Raw genomic sequence first — 20,336 nt, 5'->3', positions numbered from 1 at the left:
TGTTTAACATTTCTTCTTGATAATAATAAAATAAACTAACTAATAAAAATAATAAAATAAACAAAACTCAAAACCTATCCACATGAGTAAAAATGTATTTTTACTAAATTACTGCATGTGCAACCAGCAAGCTCACTGACTGTTCTCCGTAATTCATTTTTCTGAAGCTCCTACTCAACTACATACTGGATCCAGTATCCTACTGGGAGGAACACCCTCATGCTTACGCTCAAAATTTTTCTCCCTTGCTCCACAAGATATGTCGGGATCTGGTGACATGGGACCAGGGAATTCTTTACTGTTCTGCCATTGCAATGTACTCAGAATAGGAATGTAAGCTGCATGCTTTTTATCCAGAATTCTCAGATCACTGTTAGTATTGTGGTTTAGGGTCCCTTTTTGATATATTTTGAAAATGTCCATTTTACTTTAAAATGAATTCCCAAACATTGGAACCCCTCAATATCTAAGTTTCAAAATGTAATATTCTGGCATCAAACATTCTTGTCCTTTTCAATGGAACTCGAAGGCCATTGCATACTTAGGGGTCTGTATTCCAAGGGAACATGGTGGAAGGGAACAGGTGGCCAACGCTGTTTGACCTGAAGGCTTATAAAGTGTTCCCGCATTTGGAAAACCTTCAACTTCACCACTTTTTATTTTCACTCCTCCTATTACCCGGGATAGCTTTTTACCTGCTCATTAAGCATTTGTGCTTGGAGTAGGGTTTACCATGTAATATCATTGCTCCCATCCTGTATTACTAAATAGAGAAGAAATATAGGTGTTAGATTTAGGGATGAGCAAATAATGAATATGAAAAAAATCCTAATCAGTAAGGCCAACCAAGAACTGAATTACAAGATTCTCACCTGCTGGTATAGGTCCAACATAAGCTGCATGCTTTTTATCCAGAAATCTCAGATCACTGTTGGCATTGTGGTTTAGGGTCTCTTTTTCATATATTAAAAAAATGTTCAAAGATAAGACCCCCTTATGAAATTGTCCTCCCGGGGGCCAAAAAATTTATGAAATTTAAAATTCATTTTACCTCTAATTTCTCAACTCTACATAATTATGGGGAGTGACTTTTCTTGTAAGTGGTCTACTGGACGATGTGAAGTTGCATATCCCAGCAATGTGGTGTCAGCCGAGGCCCCCTACATCCGAAGGTTTGACCTGACCTGTGCCTGGAATCTGTCTACATCTGTCTGCGCCTGCCGTGACCTTTGCCTGGAATCCGACCACATCTGTCTGCCACCTGCCCTGACCTGTGCCTGCAATCTGTCTACACCTGTCTGCTGCCTGCCCTGCCCTGTGCCTGGAATCTGACCACGTCTGTCTGCTGCCGGCCCTGACCTGTGCCTGGAATCTGACCACGTCTGTCTGCCGCCTGACCTGTACCTGGAATCTGACCACGTCTGTCTGCCGCCTGACCTGTACCTGGAATCTGACCACGTCTGTCTGCCGCCTGACCTGTACCTGGAATCTGACCATGTCTTTCCGCTGCCTGCCCTGGCCTGTGCCTAGAATATGACCACGTCTGTCTGCCGCCTGACCTGTGCCTAGAATCTGACCACGTCTGTCTGCTGCCTGCTCTGACCTGTGCCTGGAATCTGACCACGTCTATCTGCCGCCCTGACCTGTACCGGGAATCTGACCACGTCTGTCTGCCACCTGCCCTGAGCTCTGCTTAGAATCTGACCACATCTGTCTGCTACCTGCTCTGACCTGTGCCTGGAATCTGACCACATCTGTCTGCCGCCTGACCTGTGCCTGGAATCTGACCACATCTGTCTGCCGCCTGACCTGTGCCTGGAATCTGATGACGTCTGTCTGCCACCTGCCCTGACCTGTGCCTGGAATCTGTCTACGTCTGTCTGCCATCTGCCCTGACCTGTGCCTGGAATCTGATCACGTCTGTCTGCCACCTGCCCTGTCCTGTGCCTAGAATCTGACCACGTCTGTCTGCCGCCTGCTCTGATATGTGCCTGGAATCTGACCATATCTGTCTGTCGCCTGCCTTGACTTGTGCCTGGAAACTGACCAAATCTGTCTGCCGCCTGCCCTGACCTGTGCCTAGAATCTGACCACTCCTGTCTGCTGCCTGGCATGACCTGTGCCCGGAATCTGTCTATGTCTGTCTGCCACCTGCCCTGAGCTCTGCTTAGAATCTGACCATATCTGCCTGCCCTGACCTGTGCCTGAAATCTGACCACTTCTGTCTGGCGCCTGCCCTGACCCTCACTGGGCCCTGGACTGCATTCGCCTGCCGCCTGTGTCCACACCGAGGCCGCTCAAGCCTTCCTCCTCAGGTAGGGTGACCCTGAGTACAACCTGGTGGCATTCTTCAGCAAAGAGCCTGGTGGCTTCTAGGCTATTGGCCCCTCACCCCTTGAGATGTGCCCTGGTGAAGACCTGGTGTTGATTAGACTCTGCCCCTCGGCCAATCCCGTGCTACCTGCCTGTGGAGTTCCTGACAGCTTTTGCTCCTATGTTTGGGAGATGATGACAGAGGGAGTTGTTATGTAGGCTAAAATCTAGCTACCAGCTAAGGGCGACAACTTTGCTTATCCAATGATACAATACAGTGTAATAAAGTGTTGTCACCCTAGAACAGAAAGTGCATTGCTGACAGGATCAAAAGTAAAATAAAAGGAAAAAAGGCAGGAAAAACAAATGTAGCCACCACACCTAAGGACTGGCTAGCTGAAAAGTATTACATTTTAGTCATCATAAACTTTAAGAGCATAGGGCGCAATAGCAGTTTGTCAACACATACAATAGATACGTGAATGTGACCTGTTTGAATGCAGAGAAAAACAGTTTGATTGTTTAATTTACTTGATGGTTTAAGAGTAGGCAGAAGGTGACACAAAAATAAGTGAGGCGTAAAACAAATAAGAGGTTTTCCTCTGATTTCTGTGGTCTCTGCAAGTACTGAAGCCCAATCCCTGTCGATTTTCAATATAGCCTGTGACCTTCTGGTGAAGTGCCCGCTCAGGGGAGGGGAAGGCTGATCTTTGTATTGTTCTGCCATCAGAGGACAGAACATCGCTAGGAATTAGCCGAGGCTGTAACCATAGAAACATCTGTGAAGGATGGCACGGCTGCAGACCCTCTCACCTCTCCGGGGAGACGGGAATCAGACACCACCAATGAATCCTCTGGTGTGCATTAGGCATTTACAAGTACAAAAAAAAACAAAAAAACAGAGACTTTTCTGGTTTTACACATGACGTGAATGCCTACCTTCTCTAGCAAAAATGTAATATACAAGCTTTTCAGATGAGAATGCAGACGGATTTCTTGGCAAGGTTATTTAAATGTCATTTGACATCAGATACCAAAAACAAGAGTAGCTTCATACAGAATGCGTGCACGGCAGAAGTAGTAGAGGGTCTTATTATGTTTGTGATGCAACACGCCACTTAGATACACGCCTACATTGGAAAGTATCAGTCCAGGAATGAAAGTTTGAATCACATTGGTTGATTTGGGCCAGCAATACTACAGTTCTGTTAGAGCCAACCAATAAAAAAATACTGACCACCAACTGGTGGTCCGCGAGCTCTGTCCTCCGTATGGACACAAACTGCTCACTCTCCCATCGCAGGCTCGGACTTGCTTGCTAAACATCCTGGGGGGACAGGAGAGCAGGGCTGAGGAGACAACTTTTGTTGCTTCCACAGCCCTGCACTTCCGTCCCCCCAGGACCAGTGGGCAGGTTCGGGCATCATGACGTCACTCTGGGGGAATTTTCTTTCCTTTTGAGTGACACATGGCTCTGGCGTGGATTTAGTGGTCCGTGAGGTCCAAAAGGTTGGCGACCACTAACTTAAACTGTCTTTATCTAAACTACTTTTAGTTGACGTATAAGTGACTTATGAGTTTATGACTTATTAGTGAATTATAACTTTTCTGTTTCAATACATTTTATTTATGTTTTCAAAAGACATGCAAAAAAAAAAACAGTTGAACTAAAGTACGTAGATCATATAAATACAATGTTCAAAAATAAAGACACTACAGAGTACAAAATACTGAAAACAATGCAAAAACTATAGGAGAGATAACATGAAAAGAGGGAGTTCCTCGATATACATTGTGGATCCGGAATAGGGTCTCTGATAGACGAAGAGGTAATGTCCCGACATAAAAAGAAGGTAAATTATGGTGGAAGTCCATCAGTCTGCTGCAAATAACCTGGGGTATATGGGTTGGTACCTAACGTTAAACTCTATCAAACACAGGAACTCAGACAAAACTCCGGGGGGTGGGGTACAGGGGAAAGGAGGGAGGAAAGGGGTCTGGCTGGGGTGAGGCGAAGAAAAACCATGGTATCGCAACCTCTTCCACAAAACCCGCAGTTTCTTTCTCACATGTCCTGGTGCAGATCCTTGATTTAAATCATTAATAGAACCAATTAAAATTAGGTGGTATATAGTGTGTAAACCACAGTTCCCATACTCTCTGGAATTTATCATGTTTGTCATGCAAGGTAGCTGACATTTTCTAATTGGTTAGATACCAGGACATTTTCCGTTTTACTTCATCCACCGTAGGAGTGGCTGAGCTCTAAGCCTTAGCCAAAACCTGTTTAGCTTCAGTAAAAATGAACTGTAGTAGTCGGAACTGGAAGAACGTACAATGTTCTGGTTTACAATTTTGTAAAGTAACCTTGGGGTCTTCTTTTGGTATGAATCTTCACAGCACCGTGTAAACAAGCTGAAACACAGCAATCCAAAATCTGCGTATCTTTGGGCGTTCCCACTAGACGTGAAACAATGTGCCCTTAACCGAGCACCCTCTGAAACACATTTCGGAGGAAGTGGATGAGAATCTGCAGAACCTAGCAGGTACCATGTACCCATTCATTAATAATTTATAATTAGCCTAGGTGGCATTACTATTGGGAGAACATCTAGATGTACTATCCCATATTTGGCACCACATCTCAGGGTCATGTTTCATTTTTAGATCTGTTTCCCAAATAGACATATAGGCATGTGGTTTAGATGCTGTGTGATTTATGACTTTTAGGTGATGTATGAGAGCATTGTTATCAAGGCTCCTATAGAATAAATGCTGTTCTGTAATGGCCAGGGATACAAAAAAAATTGTAGTATCTTAAGTCAGATATATATGTAAATGGCATACTGGGATATAACATAATAAAAAAATCTCAAGTTTTTTTTACACAAAAATAGAAGTCATCAGATCACTGACTTTTCTAATATGGCATAGCTTAGTGCAAGGTTTTTATTAGACATACTGCTCCTCAAAGTAAAAGTATCTGTGCTGTATTTTTAGCCAACATAGTGCTTTGTGAATATTTTATCATGCATTGTATTACTTATTTGTAAAAACAAAGACTGCATGCAAATAAAAAATATAAATACCACAGCTTTAAACCATATAATCAAATAAAATGAGTAAAAACCAATACAGTTCCCCTTCTCTATTTTTGATCAGCCCAACATCCATCAGATTTTACTGTTGTCCATGTTTTGTATTGAGAAGGTTTGCCCTTACTGCCTTTTCCAGTGACTTATCACCATTTTCAGAACAGGGCATGATGGGGAATCTAGTTAATTAAGAACCCAGACAGTAAATGTAAACCTGACAGAGGTTCTATATTTGTCTAACTTGACTGGTGTTCCATTAATACTAAAGTGGACTGATTAAGAAAAAAATAAAATATTATTTATTCTAAATAATAATTATTATTATACAGTATTTATATAGAGCTGACACATTACGCAGCGCTGTACAAAGTCTTTAGTCATGTCACTAACTGTCCTTCATAGGGGCTCAAAATCTAATCCCTACCATAGTCATATGTCTTTAATACAGTCTAAGGTCAATTTTGGAGGGAAGCCAGTTAACCTAACTGCTTGTTTTTGGAACATAGTACCTGGAGGAAAGCCATGCAAAAACAGGAAGCACCTGCACACTCCATGCAGACAGTGTCCTGGCCAAGATTCGAACTTGGGAACCAGCACTGCAAAGGCCAGAGTGTTAACCACTGAGCCACCGTGCTGCCCATATAAAGTGATACCATGATGTAAAACCTTGATAATAGCAAGCAATTTCTTTCTAAGATTACATCTATGACATCTGACAGCCAAGTGTAACCACTGCATTCTGTGGTCAGAATGTCACAACTGAAAACACTCTTAGTTTTAGGGCTCATGGGGTGCCCTACATATAAACCATTGACATATGCAAGCACCAGAAGGTGTACTACTGCGATTCCCTGAAAATTAGACCTAACCCGAAAAAAACCCTAGCATGCTAGTCATGCAAGTGGGAAATGTAAGCCCTACCCCAAAAATAAGCCCTATCGGCTTCATCGAAGAGTGCAGTCACGGAGTGAAAACAAAAAGAGAAGAGGTAAGTAAGTCTTGTATAAATACTTGATTTATTGGTAGATTGAAGGGAATAATATTTTGACCTCCCAGACAAGATGAGTACAAAAAAGAAAAAGCTATTCCGTGCAGTACAAGAAAGGAATCGTGGAGGACTCCCAGGGCAAAAATCTGACAGCTTTCTGCATTGAGAAGAAGTTGGATCTCCGAATGTCCTGAAAATGGCGAGCGGAGTACGATAACCTCAGTCTACATGTGGATGGGGGAAATGCTAAGAAGCGCAAGTGTGGATCAGGTCGGCAACCAATATATCCTGAGCTGGAAGGCATCATCTGTGAATGGATTGCTGACAGGAGAGCAAAGGCTCTGGTTGTGTGCAGGGCTGATATTCAAGCATTTGCCCTTGCAAAGGCACCACAGTTAGAAATATTCACAGAAGAATTCAAAGCATGACAACACTGTTCAAGCTGGGAGATAGTGAAGTTGTTAAACGTGCACTTGCATTCAAGTCCTTTGTTGATGGCATCGACTTTCCCAAATACCAACTTTCCAACAGGATTGCGATAGATGAAACTGCAGTGCTTATGGACCAAGGTTCTCAAATAACATTTGATCAGGAGGGTGCCTCGTCAATCTATGTTCCCTCCACTGGTTACGAAAGTGCACGTGTTACCTGTATTTTGGCATTTTGTCTGAATGGAATGAAAGCCCCACCTTTATTCATCAGTAAGGGCAAGAAGGATAAGATTGAACGTGTTTCAGGCGTTTATGTTCTTGAAACCAGTTCTAAGGAAGTGGGGCGATTTAATGCTGCCACCTGTTTTGCGAGGTGGCCAAAGAGGTCTGCTAGTCTGGGATTCAGCTAGCACTCACCACACTAAAGACTTGAAGAACTTCCTTGCAGAGAGAGAAATAGATAATGATTCCTGCAGGAATGACCGCCTATCTCCAGACCATTTGCGTATGGAAATCAATAACTACATTGAAAAAAGAATGGAGAAAAATCAGCGTGGAAACTTTGTGAAGCCTGGCCTGCAAGAGGTCGTTACTTGGGTGAAGAATTCATGGGATAAAATCACTGATAGCTGTCTTGCCAATGCACTACAAGCAGGCTACATGGACAAGAAGTGCTCATTTAAGGGGAGTTCTATTGCTAGACATGAGAGATTCGGGCCAATGGTTCTACAGGAAATGAAGTCGCAAGAAATTCAGGCCGGAATTCAGAGTTGGAGAGTTATGACGATGTTCCAGAAGAAGATGACATGATTATATTTGAATAAAAATAGATTTTTGTACATGAAAAAAAACAGATTTTTATACATGAATATAGATTTTTGTACCTCAGAAAAATAAGACATTCCCTGAAAATAAGCCCTAATGCGATTTTTAGAAGTAAAATTAATATAAGACCCTGTCTTGTTTTCAGGGAAACACGGTATGTAGTTTAGGTAATGCTTCAAAATGACATGGGTTCACCTAAAAGGACAGATGTAGCCTAGTATACTAGTGTAGCCTTGGTTCCTTTTAGTTTAATGTACAGGGAGGGTCAGGGATGTTCCTCCACACACTAAAACTGTACAAATGTGGGGATTATGCCCAAACCCATGATTGACTTTGTGTTGCACTTTCATTTTTGTAGAATTCAGTATTACTATAGCCTGATAGTCCACAAAGTCTGATCAATTCAGCTTCCTCTTGGTATGTCCCATTTGCTTTACTTATTATCTACCACCCTGTTCTGACTTTTTTACATTTTCTTTGACCTAGCATTCATTCACTTAACATTCATCTACCAACTTTAAGAAGATCAGATAGACTTTAAGAATTAAAAAAGAGCAACAAAAACACCTAACTAAACTCTAACCTTTTCTGCTCTACTGGGACATACCACATCACATTCCTATACTTGCACTGCTTGCATTTTAAAACTAAAATATATTGTTTACGTCTTTAAATCTGTCTATAAAATCTTTTTAAAGTCGTTTTTATGTCTTTTAAAAATAACAATTTTACATGTTTTAAAAGATACATTTATATACATTCTATATACTATGCTAGAGTATGAAATAGAATCACAAAACAATTTATTTTACAAATAAAAATTTATATTACAAATAAGCCCATTTAAACAATTTATTGTATCTTCTTTTTAATTTTATACTTAGCTTGCCTTTGAAACTGAAACATCTACTAATTTCCCAGCAAGCATCAATTACAGTCAAGACACAACTAATAGAAAATGTTTGAAAATGGTGAAAATGCCAAAAAAATGTTAAACCATGTTTATCAAGCAACAATATTAGGCATTATAACAGATATTTACAGGTATTAGGTTACCAGCAGTAACAGGGGTGTCCTGTAGTCAGGGTAGAATTTCCATAATCCCAAACTTCTACATTTCTGGTTTGCAAAGTTTAGCATACATGTAAACTGTTGTGGTTCATAGAAACTAGTGCTGCTAGTTGTATTTTAACTACTACAGATAATATAATACATTGATAACACAATGATAAGCCATCTCCCAGCAGCAATAAATATATCTAAAAGGTATACAAAACATTAAAATGGAGATAACTAGCACAGTATACTCTAAAGCTGCGTACACACGGCAAATTTTTCTCGCCCGATAATCGGTATCGGCCAATTATCGGGCGAAAATCTGCCGTGTGTACAGTCGGTCGTCGTCCATCGTCCGACGACCGTCCTGGCGGATCCATGGACGATGGACGACGACCGATCCTAATGAAAGGGAAGGGGAGAGCGCGCAGCAGGGTGCCGCTCCGTCGCTCTCCCCCTCCCCTCTCCATAGAGCATGAACGGTGCTGTATGTACAGCATCGTTCATGCATCGTGCAGTCTTTTCTCGTTGGAAAGGATCGTGAAAGATCCTTTCCAACGAGAAAAATTGCAGGTGTGTACGCAGCTTAAGACAGCAGACAGGAGCCACATAGTAAATTGGAGTCTCGTCCTCCAGTTGTACAGAGTCTGATTGGGCCAGTTGCTCTTGTGGGGGACATGAATTTTTAGAAATAAGTATAAATACATATCTGCCATACAATATATAGCCATATCACCCTGCATTACATAATATAAATTAAAAGCAAATATGTGTTCTTCCTGTTCTTAGGTGGGTTCATTTTTTTCCAGTGATGGAACACATTGATATGCTTTATTGACTAATCAAAATCTATGTAATGGGACGTATATTTTTTTTAGTATAATGTGTCGTCTTACTAAACCATGGCGGGAACCAAGTGAAAGGTGATCATGGAATATAGTAAAGAGGCAGAATAAGAGCAGATCATTGATAATAAAATGAACATAGATGTGGGGAGCAGGTGCACATGTACAGGACAACAGTAACTGGATGTAAAACAAGGGGGTAGGGGGTGGAAGCTACAAACAGAGTGGTGTAGACAGGACAGAGTAACAACTGACCAAGAAAATAACAAACTGTTCAAAGACAAATTGGAAAGGATGAAAAGGTAGGATTGTAGATAATCGGAGAGAAAAGATGGACCCTTAATGTCACTGGGTGAATGTAAAAAATGTACCCCCCAAAAGGGGGATAAATGCAGGAAAAAGTAAAGAAAAATTAGAAAAAGAAAGTAGTTGGACATGGACAAGAGAGGATAGCAGTGGAGTATAATGGATTAGGTGTTGAGGTACATGAGCATGATCTGATTATGGATCATTTAAAGTATATGGAGAGTGGGGTTGAGAATGGTTGGAGAACAAATGGGCTAAAATGAGATAACATAGAAGCCCGTGGACAGTACAGAGTTGAAGCATTATGAGTATGAACTTATTGCTAATGAGGAGTGGTAGCTGATAATGTCCTGCTAACAAAAAAGTCAAATGAAATGAGACTGATTGTGAAATAATCAAGTAATGGGGTGGAGTCGAGAATGGAGAATAGATGGCCATAGACAAGGGAAAGAAAGAGAAGTCAATAAGATATAATCAGGGATGGGATACAAAGGAGGAACTGTTCATAAAATGGCATAAAGTGGGACAGGAGTCAGAGAATGAACATATTTAAGACTGAAACACGGGGTAGGTAGAGGCTGCCGTAAATAAAAGTGTGGAGGGGAAAAAAAGATGCTTTTAATAACTTATTGGTGTAAGGTTCCTGTCCAGCACATCAGCTACCAATCCCCCAATCTAACACTGCGCTCTTCGCCTAACACAAGCCGCCTTCTAGTTGCGTTGTTCCAAAACACGATTGCCCCAATGACTTCTGTGGGCAAGGGATGGCATCTGCCGAAGAACCAACAGAGTACCAGGAGGCCACAGATAAAGCAGTATGAAGATTCCAGCAGAGGCAAGTCCAGAATACGGAGCCTGAGGTCAAACACCGGTAATCAGTCCTCCAGACGAGGTTTCCAAGGGGAAACACAAAAGAGAGTCTGGGGTCACAGGGAAGAGGTCAGACAAGCCAGTATACAACCCAAGGGTCACGAACAGTAAATCTAACATAATCATATACTAGCAGTAGTTCGGCCCATCATAACGCTACAAAAGACATTGGTGACTGGGAGCAGAGAGGCTTTAAAGTCCCAGCAGCCAATGGAACCGCAGTATTGAGATGAGGAACTACTTTGCTTATTAGCTGCAGCATAAACTCTAAATCCCCTTACATGCACACAAAGCAGAGCAGAGGATGCCAAGAGACCATCACAGCCAAAGGAAAACCGGGAGTGCCGCAGAATACCGAGCAGAGGACGGACAGCTATTTCACTGATCTTCTAAGCGGTGCCGTCAAAGAGAACCAACAGGGTGCGCTGACCTTCACAGGACTTTAGGCCAAATAAATGTCTCCTAACAATAGGTCCCCCAAGCATCTAAGGTCTTACTAGGAGAGCTTACATAGATATCATAACGTGAACCACCATTTTTTTTTTTAGATTCCCAACAACCTTGCTCACCCAGGGCTACAAAGAGCTTTGTTTTAGCAAAGTTGGCTATTTCACCAAGCAATTCATGGATAAAAAAAAAGTTTCACGCCACCTCAACTCCTAAAAGCCTCTTATGCAGGCCACACACAGTCTTTACGGACTTGAACTGTGTAGACAGTTTTACATTATGCTCATTGATCTAGTCTGTCCATATAGAGCTACACGTCCCATACTACCATTTGTAGTATGGCCATTACCCATCTCTCAAAGTCCAGTCATTTCTACCCCCTCACCACCACAATTCTCACACACACAAGAAGACATCTACATAACATTTAATTTAAGGACAACCACTGACACTAATTCCATAGTTTTATAGTATATATATAACATATATATTATATAATAAATATATCCAGTTTACCAACACACCTGCTCTATCTGCATCGCTGGTCTGTCTTCTTTTCAACTGTTTACAGGAACCCAGATTTCACTATTTGTCACAGTCTCTTCTTTGCCCAAAAACAGACCAAATGTGCTAGTTTTATATACAGCATGGCTCACAACTGCTTGTTATATCTGAACGAGGCTCACAAGCTTACAAAGGCTGGGGAACCCTGCTGCACCACAGTAACAATGCAACAGCTTTATATATTTCACAAAGGGACAGTTTTATTGTTATCAGGAGGAATATATCTAAAAGGTAGATATTTCTGATGCAACAGATCATTCCAACATTGCTTCATTTTCCAAAGGTCTAAATGTACTGTACACAATAAACCTTATAAGTATCTTTTTTATTTTTCTGCATAAACCAATCCCGCATGTAGTTTACATTTTTATTCCAAACACCTGTGAACTGATATTATTTCAGTATTGTAGAACATAAGATATAATCCTTTATGAGACCAATATTTACCATAATGAGACTCACAGGCCAGTGTTTTTTGGAATTTGACAAATTATGATTTGATTATTTATTCATATACAAGTAGATGTGATTATAAATCAAAAAGGAAATTTGCTTCCAAAAGTAAAAGCTTTGGAATCTGAAAATGTCAAAATACAGTACTCCTTTTTATATACTGTATATATATTATATATTAGTTTCCTTTCTCTTATTATTCTGGTAAAATTCTACTTTTATTTTTTTATATCTGGCAATGCAAACTTTCTTCCCCTTCATTTCTATCATCTCCTGAATATGTTAATTACAGGTAGTCCCCGGGTTTCATACGAGATAGGGGTTGTAGGTTTGTTCTTAAGTTAAATTTGTATGTAAGTTGGAACATGTATATTATTTTAATAAATGCAATAAGGACAGATGTTTGTCTCAACATATTATTAGGCAGCATGGTGTCAGTTACTGTATAAAATCCTCAATGTGAGTTAATCACAAACAAAGCAAAAAAAAAAAATCTTTATGAAGCCTAAACATTTATTAACTTGTGGAGCAACCTGTGCTCTGATATGGAAAAAGAAACAGCTGCAGAGTTTTTCTTGGTCAATAAAGATGCTACAGATCAGCTCATCTCTAAGATCACCCACAACATCAGCTGTGTTTAGCAAAAGACTTCTTCTGCAAGTCATGCAAACTCCCCCTTCAAGCACAGTAATCACACATTCTAATGTTAGCGCTTTTCATCATTATGATCTCTGCGATCCCCTGAGGAAGCCTTAATAGGCGAAACGCGTCAGAAATTTGAGATAAGCCCTAAAAAATCTCTTATCACTCTTCACAAGTGTAAACACTACATAACGCTGCATTTATATTTAAGAATTGATTAATGTTTAGATCAGAAGTTCTTTGTGATTTTTTTCTTTTTGATCAATAAATATGAATCCTTTATTTGCCTTAAAAAACCTACTCACTTTTCTCTTTCTTTCTCTTTATCATATTACATTAGGCATGGCAATACCCTAATACTGTATCTACAGCTACCATTAATCTGAAAATAACCTTTCTTTGATTATCCTAATCTCTACATTAAGGCAGTGTTTTTCAACCGCTGTTCCGCGGCACACTAGTGTGCCTTGAGAGATCTTCGGGTGTACCGTGGGAAATTATCCAATTTCAGTTAATTGGTCCCAAAATGATTTATTTACTGCAAAAAATTTGTCTTCATTTGTCTATACCAGCGATGTATAGTGATAGGCAGAACCAAAAAAAAACTCTTCCACTAGATGGCAGCAGGTAGCTAATTTACGTGTCTGACTTTTTGGTGGTGTTCCGTGGGATTTTTCTAATTGTAAAATATGTGCCGCAACTAAGAAAGGTTGGGAAACACTGCATTAAGGTACAGTTAAATAGTAGGAGAGCAAAGTCTTACCTTTTGCTTTCCTTGTAAAATGCTCCAAGCCTGTGCAAAAATCCTTCACTTGTTGTCGACTGCACACAGGCCCACAGTGTTGTGAGAGCATTGGCATTCTATAAAGCAGTCTGAGTTACCTATAAGACCCCCCCCCACTTGCAGTTACATTTCCCTTTTCTTTCGGAGAAAAAATTGGGGTCCATGAAAAGTAAGGGGATAGCTATATGTGACAGGGTAGAATTATATGATGGGTAAAACATTTTAATAGGGAAGGGGGGACAAAAGAGGTTTCCTACTGGCTCCACATTTCCAATTGCCGACATGGAATGTAAGTGACCAACTCTGTGTAACAGGCACCCATCAGCCGCTCAGTCCCTCGCACCCCAGCCTCTGCAGATTTGACTGCAGGTATCAGTGAGCGGTTCCGAGCATCTCCCCCTAGGCAGGGTTCTATAGGATGAGGAAACGGTAAACGCACCACAACCCCACCGCCAGTCTGAACGCAGCCTTGCAGTTTTGTGAATGAGCATGTATATATTTGGGGCACCATAGCACAGAGCAAATTGACTATACCCTAATGCAGATTATCATGGAAGAGCCCCCAGGGGTCACTAACATTTATGCCCCAGATATTTAATTTGGGGACCCTGGTCTTAAAATAGTGCCCTCCTAATGTGAAAATATGCCTGATTGTTATTAGAATTTTATGCTTGTTACCCCGTATCTGGCAACTTGTTATGTTTAGGAGGCTGAATCAAATTTGGTTTATTACAAGCTCTCAGGGTCCCGTGTACCCTGGAAACTTCACGTTTCTTTGACAATCGGTAAAGGAAATATGGTTTATACATGGGGGCAATGACAGGTGCATGGACACAGACACCTCTCATGCTGTTGGGATTATCTCACAGTACAAGGTGGGCCGGGAGCAGCCATAGCTGGAATGCTATAGTACACGCCCAGTTTCAGGGAGCTCACACTGAGCATGCTCAGAAATCTCCCTCTCCTGGTAGCATGATCTAAGAAACAAAGGAGGTGTGGGCGCCCCATCCTTCCGTAAAACAGAGAGGGAATGAGCAGAGGGCCGCATGCGGCCCGTGAGTTGTATGTTGGCCACCCTTGCTATACATCATACACATAAACTGTTGCACTTTGTACACTGTGCTAAAATATATTCCCAATATTATTATTATTATTATTAAACAGGATTTATATAGCGCCAACATATTACGCAGCGCTGTACATTAAATAGGGATTGCAAATGACAGACTAATACAGACAGTGATTCAGGAGGAGTACTACAGAACTTTGTTGTCTGAGATGTGAAATGCAAAAAGATCAGTTTGAGAAGATTAAAATTTTAAGTGTTTTTAACATAATGATCATGAGAGCCAGGCAACTTGGATTGCAGAAAAAGAAGTAAGCAATGGCAACCCATATGTCTTTTTTTACCAAGAAACATTCCCAATTAGCAGGCAGCAGACTGACTTCAATGGGTTACAGAACATTCCCTCTCTACAGAAAGCAGAGTGCCTGCACTGAGCCACTGAGAGCTCCCTCCTATGACTAATCTACAAATTTCTATATAAAACAAAAATAAAATATATATAGGCAAACAACATAAAATGTGAAAGTTAAACAAATTATATTTTAAAGCACATTGTATGCAGACACTGAAAATATGCAATACTAGTAAAAATATGCTCATGCTGGATAATCATATTTTTTTTCTTATAAAAATTGTGCAGCTGAAAACCATGCAGTAAAAAGCCAAAGCCATTGACAATAGTTAGTAATCAATGAAATAAACAAACACACTCATTAAACAGCAATCAGGATTAAGCTAAATCCAATTTTCTCTCCTTTCAATAACTGCAAGTCACAGCATGTCATGGTAACATTTATTGTGGTTTGCTATACATAGTTACATGACAGCCAGTTGACCACTTCTTGAAATGACATAAACGGTTATTAAAGCCAAAAAAAAGTTGTAGTGCAGATGACAAATGGAGTACAAACAACCATTCTCTTAACACATTCATAGCATAAAGAGCACTGAAAACCCTTCTTTTGTAAAATTATTGAAATATATCACAAATGTGAATTTTAAAAACAATTCATTATGAACTATATATACTATATATATATAAATATTAACTATATATACATACAGTATGTGTGGTTGGAAAAAAGGGAGAAATGCAAAAGAATAATGGAATGCAAGTATAAACTAACTATGGGTTAACGTCTGGAAGCATGGCGTCATAGAGAGAATCATTTACAGGTATGTTTAGAGAATCACTGTAACCAACAAGTGATATTCTATTAACGTAATAAAATTTAAACAATTCTCCCAAATCTAGATGGGATCCTAATGTTTTACAGTATTATTATTGATCAGTTCTGCACTGTCTATGGCACTTTCCCTATTAGAAATATCACTTTCCCTTTAAACCACTGAGCTCTACAGCAAATACCCCAACTCCACTGCTCCCTCCGCATTTGTCTAACCTAATGTGTATATAAATATTATATATATAATATATATAATAAAAAATAACATCTACATGTTTAATTCTCACATGTTTTCTACATTCGTGAGAAAACAATCCCTAAGTAAAAGTTGCATCCATGTTTTCGGTAAACAGTTACCACCTGTACCCCCCCCCCCCCCAATAACTGATTAATTTCTCCAACAGATCCACCGATACCACTACACAATGTCCGTAGCGACTGCCAACCAAGCTTCAGACGCCTGTTTTCAGTCATCCACACCCTTTGTATATCCTCACAAAGACACATAACAGACAGCTTTTCAATAGTAATAAGATGATAAGTGACATTATCTGATCAGCAGAGTCAAAATAATGTAATTCTCCAGCTTGTCACAGTGATTGCAGGCTTCTGCTACAATTCAGAATACATGAATTTATGCTGCCGTATTCTTAGTTATACAAACACAGAACTTTACTTTCCATAATAACCATAAAATAGAATCATTAAAATATTAGGCACTCCAATATGTTTTAAAATCAAATACGACAAAGAGTCTATGAATATATGCTATAGGAATACTTACAATCATTGTCTTTCCTAATCAATGCAAGGCAGACTGTGTGTTTGCTGCACTGATATTCCAGAGCCACTGATATATTAGATTACATTTGATTACAGTGAGATAGTTGCGTAGCAATGGCTAACTATGTGCTTGCTCCTAGATTAAACCAAAGAATTCTTCATATATATATATGCACGAAGAATGGGTAGGGATAAAAGAGGAGATGTACAGGAGTGGGTGGACAGAATCAATCAAAGAGCATGGAGTCAAGAGTGGGAGGAAAAAACAACATAAAAGATGGCGGGGGACAAAAAACATGGGGTCCAGCAACAATGACAAAAGAACTGATGAAAGAAATGTCATATATGGAGTTAACTAAAGAGGTAGAAAGTATCTGAAGTATGTTGAAAAACATAAGCGGTAGCAGATCACCTTTCATTTGGGATTCCATATATCATAAAATCAAAAAAAATTAAAATGGAACTTTTTTGCAGCTTTTACACCATGGTATATGGTAATTAAAGTATACCTACTCAGAAATTTCACTTTACATAAAAGAGTAAACAATCCTTTTATGTTGAGTGAAAATTCTGTTGTTGGTTGCATGCGCAGTGAGATGCGCAAGTTTTTTTTCCATCCTACGTCACCTGATCTTGCGCCTGGGTCAGTGACGTAGGAAGAAGAACCCAGAAGAAGGGGAGAAGATGGCAGCGCCCAGAGCGCCGGCTCAGGGACGGATGCTGGGGCGACGTGGGACACCCACCGATGGATCGGACTGCCCTGCGGGATTGAAGGTAAGTGTATTTTTTTTTTAGGCACTTTTCAGTTTAGTTTCTCTTTAAAGTTTACTTAAACTCAACATTTTTACTTTACATAGAAGTGTAGACAACACTTCTATGTGGAGTAAAAATTATTTTTAAGGGTGGAGCACCGACCCTTTAAGTCTTAATTGCGGTGTCAAGACTTTCCAAGAATACCTTTGTCATGCATCTTGGCAGGCTCTGGCTGATCCTTATGCGTATGCCTGATCTCAGACATGCACAGAAGGGGCATCTTTTCCTCCTAGGGGAAAGAGATGCCGAACTCACGCATGCGCAGTGATTGCGCAGCGCATGTGCAGTCTTTTATTTTCCACTTCACATCGGCTAAGCCACCCGATCTCACACCTGCAAAAGTGCGAGATCAGGTGACACAGCAAGAAGACAAGAAGGAAACGTAAGAGAAAACAGAAGATGGCAGCGCCTGACACTTTCTCCGTGCCGAGATGAAGAGGAATTCCAGGACACGGGACTGGATCATGGGAAGAACCAGCGCCCGTGAGGGATCTGTGGGATTAAAGGTCTCCAGTCTTTGATTACCAGTATTCACACATTTGTGGTTTTTCCTGAACAGACAGCAGTAATTTTAGTAAGATATGGTTAAAAGTGTCAGAGGCTGACTGGATTGGAGTCCAACATATCTGATCTAGAGGCATAGACAAGAAAAGAGAACGGGAAAAAGATACTGGAACCTAAACAAATAAGGGTGTAAAACAAAGTTTACTGACATACCTAAGAAAATACTTTATTTATTTATAACAGTTCTGAAAGAAAAAAATGCACTTCTAAAACTAAACTTGAATTAAGGAATGCGGCAGACAGAAATGTGACCTAATTATGCAGTACAGGACCACCAACATAAACCTGGGGCAAGGTGGTGAAAAGTTTGGAGGATACCATAGTCTTGTAACTGTATCTGCCATTGGTATTCTGGCTTGACTCACTATTAGTCCTTGTCAGCTCTTTCTACCTCCTGCTTACTAAGTGCTCTGGGTCAAGAAGGCAAAGGGAACTGGACCAAGAGGAAAGGATACCTGGATGATGGTTGGGAGACCCGGGTACCTTGTATGTTTTTTAGTTCCTGGAGTGTATGTCATGGACCATGTACCTTGTGATTAAGTTACAGTTCTATCCCGTACAAGCATTTTCCCACATTCATCTTTGTAAGTAGCATAGCTGTTCAGATTTATGCTACGTACACACGTGCAGAAATTGTCGTTAGAAAACGAACAATTAACAACCAATCAACGATTATTCACGAGTACATGCTGAAATGATACAATCGTTCAAATATAATTCACCAATGATGTACACACTAGATACAATCATTCGAACGATGCAGGAAGTGACGTGTACCGGAGAAAGTGTACCACAGAACAATCCACGATCACTGAACGACGAATAATAATAATAAAATACACAATAGATAGCAAAAGATTGTCCCCCAATCAGATCCGCCGGGACGGTCGTTGCCAGCGACATTCCTCGTTCATCCGCATCGTTGGCCAGTCGTTGTGCACTTTTTTTGTTAACAATTATCCGACGATCGGTCGTTAGTCGTTCCTTTTCAATGATAATTATTGCAGTGGTGTACGTAGCCCTAGGTCACAATATTGATTATTTCTTTTGGTTTTACAAGAACTATCAAAAGGACTGCTGCCCAAAATGCTTAAATATAGTATGTTTAAGGGGCCAAGAACTGATAACTTTTACTGTTGTGGAGACTGTGGAATTACCAGTATTGTATCCTCCAGGATATTTAGAATGTACTGCAGGCAGAGCCTATGTAAGGTAGAGAAGAACTGTAATGTCAGTGTGTTTTAAGCAGTCATTTTCATTCTGATTGTTTTCTGCTGTCTCTGGGACATCTGTAAACATTGAGCAGCATTGCTGCTGATGGTCTGCACATTGGGCCTGATTTAATAAATCTCTCAAAGGCTGGAGAAGATACACTTTCATCAGTGAAGCTGGGAGATCCAGCAAACCTGGATATTCAGGCTTGCTGGATCACCCAGGTTCATTGATGAAAGTGTATCTTTTCAAGTTGTGCTCTTTTAGGTTGGCAGTAAGTAGGCATGCATTACTATTATACAAAGTTTCCTCTCAGAATTTACTTTAAAGCTCCAAACAAATACTTTCCCAAACAGATGACATTTATAATTCTAGTAAAGATATTTGTTAAAATTAATTTTAGTACACAAACACAATACAATTTCCTTTTTTATATCATATAAAACGTCAAGTAAATGAACCACTCAAATTTGTCTGTGCCCCATGAATGCTGGGGGCAGAAGGATTCTGTATGTGTTATTTTTTAAATTACTTCTGTCACTGGGATTAAAAGTTATAGAAAATCAGGTCAACGCAGAGCACTACCAGGCTGAATCCTAACAGGGAGACTGAAGGATATATGTTCATTGATTTCTCTATTTTGATGCTGGTTTTGTTGACTTGGGCACCAAGCAAAGCAAATAAACCCAGGAACCACGGCATGAATTGAGTGTTACTATCAAGAATATACAAATTGTCAATTGGTTTTACAGCTGCCCAGATAACATTTAAAACACATCACAAAGTCAGATTAAAAACGTAAATATAAGCCAAAGGTATTGTATCATGGAGCAGGTCTGCACCCTCTTACTGCCCCACCAGATCATTTATAGCTACAGCAGTAAAAGGGTTAAAAACAAAAAGGCCCAAAACACAAAAAAAATTTGGGTAAAAAAATAAGTCCACCGCCTCCATTAGGATCCTTATGTCTAGTTCTAACCTTTTCCAAAGTACAATAGACTGATCCTCTATGTGGGTTACCCTGGGTTTGGTCTCAGGCCACACACCCTGATAGTATTTTACTTAAGCCTTGCAAAACTACTAAGAGGTCCA

General features: G+C 40.2%; 1 protein-coding gene across 2 annotated transcripts in view; it reads right to left on the bottom strand.

The window, feature by feature from the left end:
• Positions 1-20,336, bottom strand: part of SYT17 (synaptotagmin 17) — an 86,503-nt gene that overhangs the window by 63,487 nt on the left and 2,680 nt on the right. Inside the window, exon 1 of one of the 2 annotated variants that reach the window (XM_072418963.1) lies at positions 16,657-16,754. The exons of the other annotated variant lie outside the window; for it this stretch is intronic. Coding sequence (XP_072275064.1) covers positions 16,657-16,662 — 6 coding nt within the window. The 5' untranslated portion in view covers positions 16,663-16,754. Of the gene's footprint in view, positions 1-16,656; positions 16,755-20,336 lie in introns of those variants that run through there. 2 annotated transcript variants of the gene reach the window in all.

Source organism: Pyxicephalus adspersus, chromosome 7, assembly GCF_032062135.1.
Source record: "Pyxicephalus adspersus chromosome 7, UCB_Pads_2.0, whole genome shotgun sequence".
Taxonomy (NCBI): Eukaryota; Metazoa; Chordata; class Amphibia; order Anura; family Pyxicephalidae; genus Pyxicephalus; species Pyxicephalus adspersus.
The sequence above is the reverse complement of the archived record's forward strand: the minus strand, read 5'-3'. Positions and strand labels throughout refer to the sequence as shown.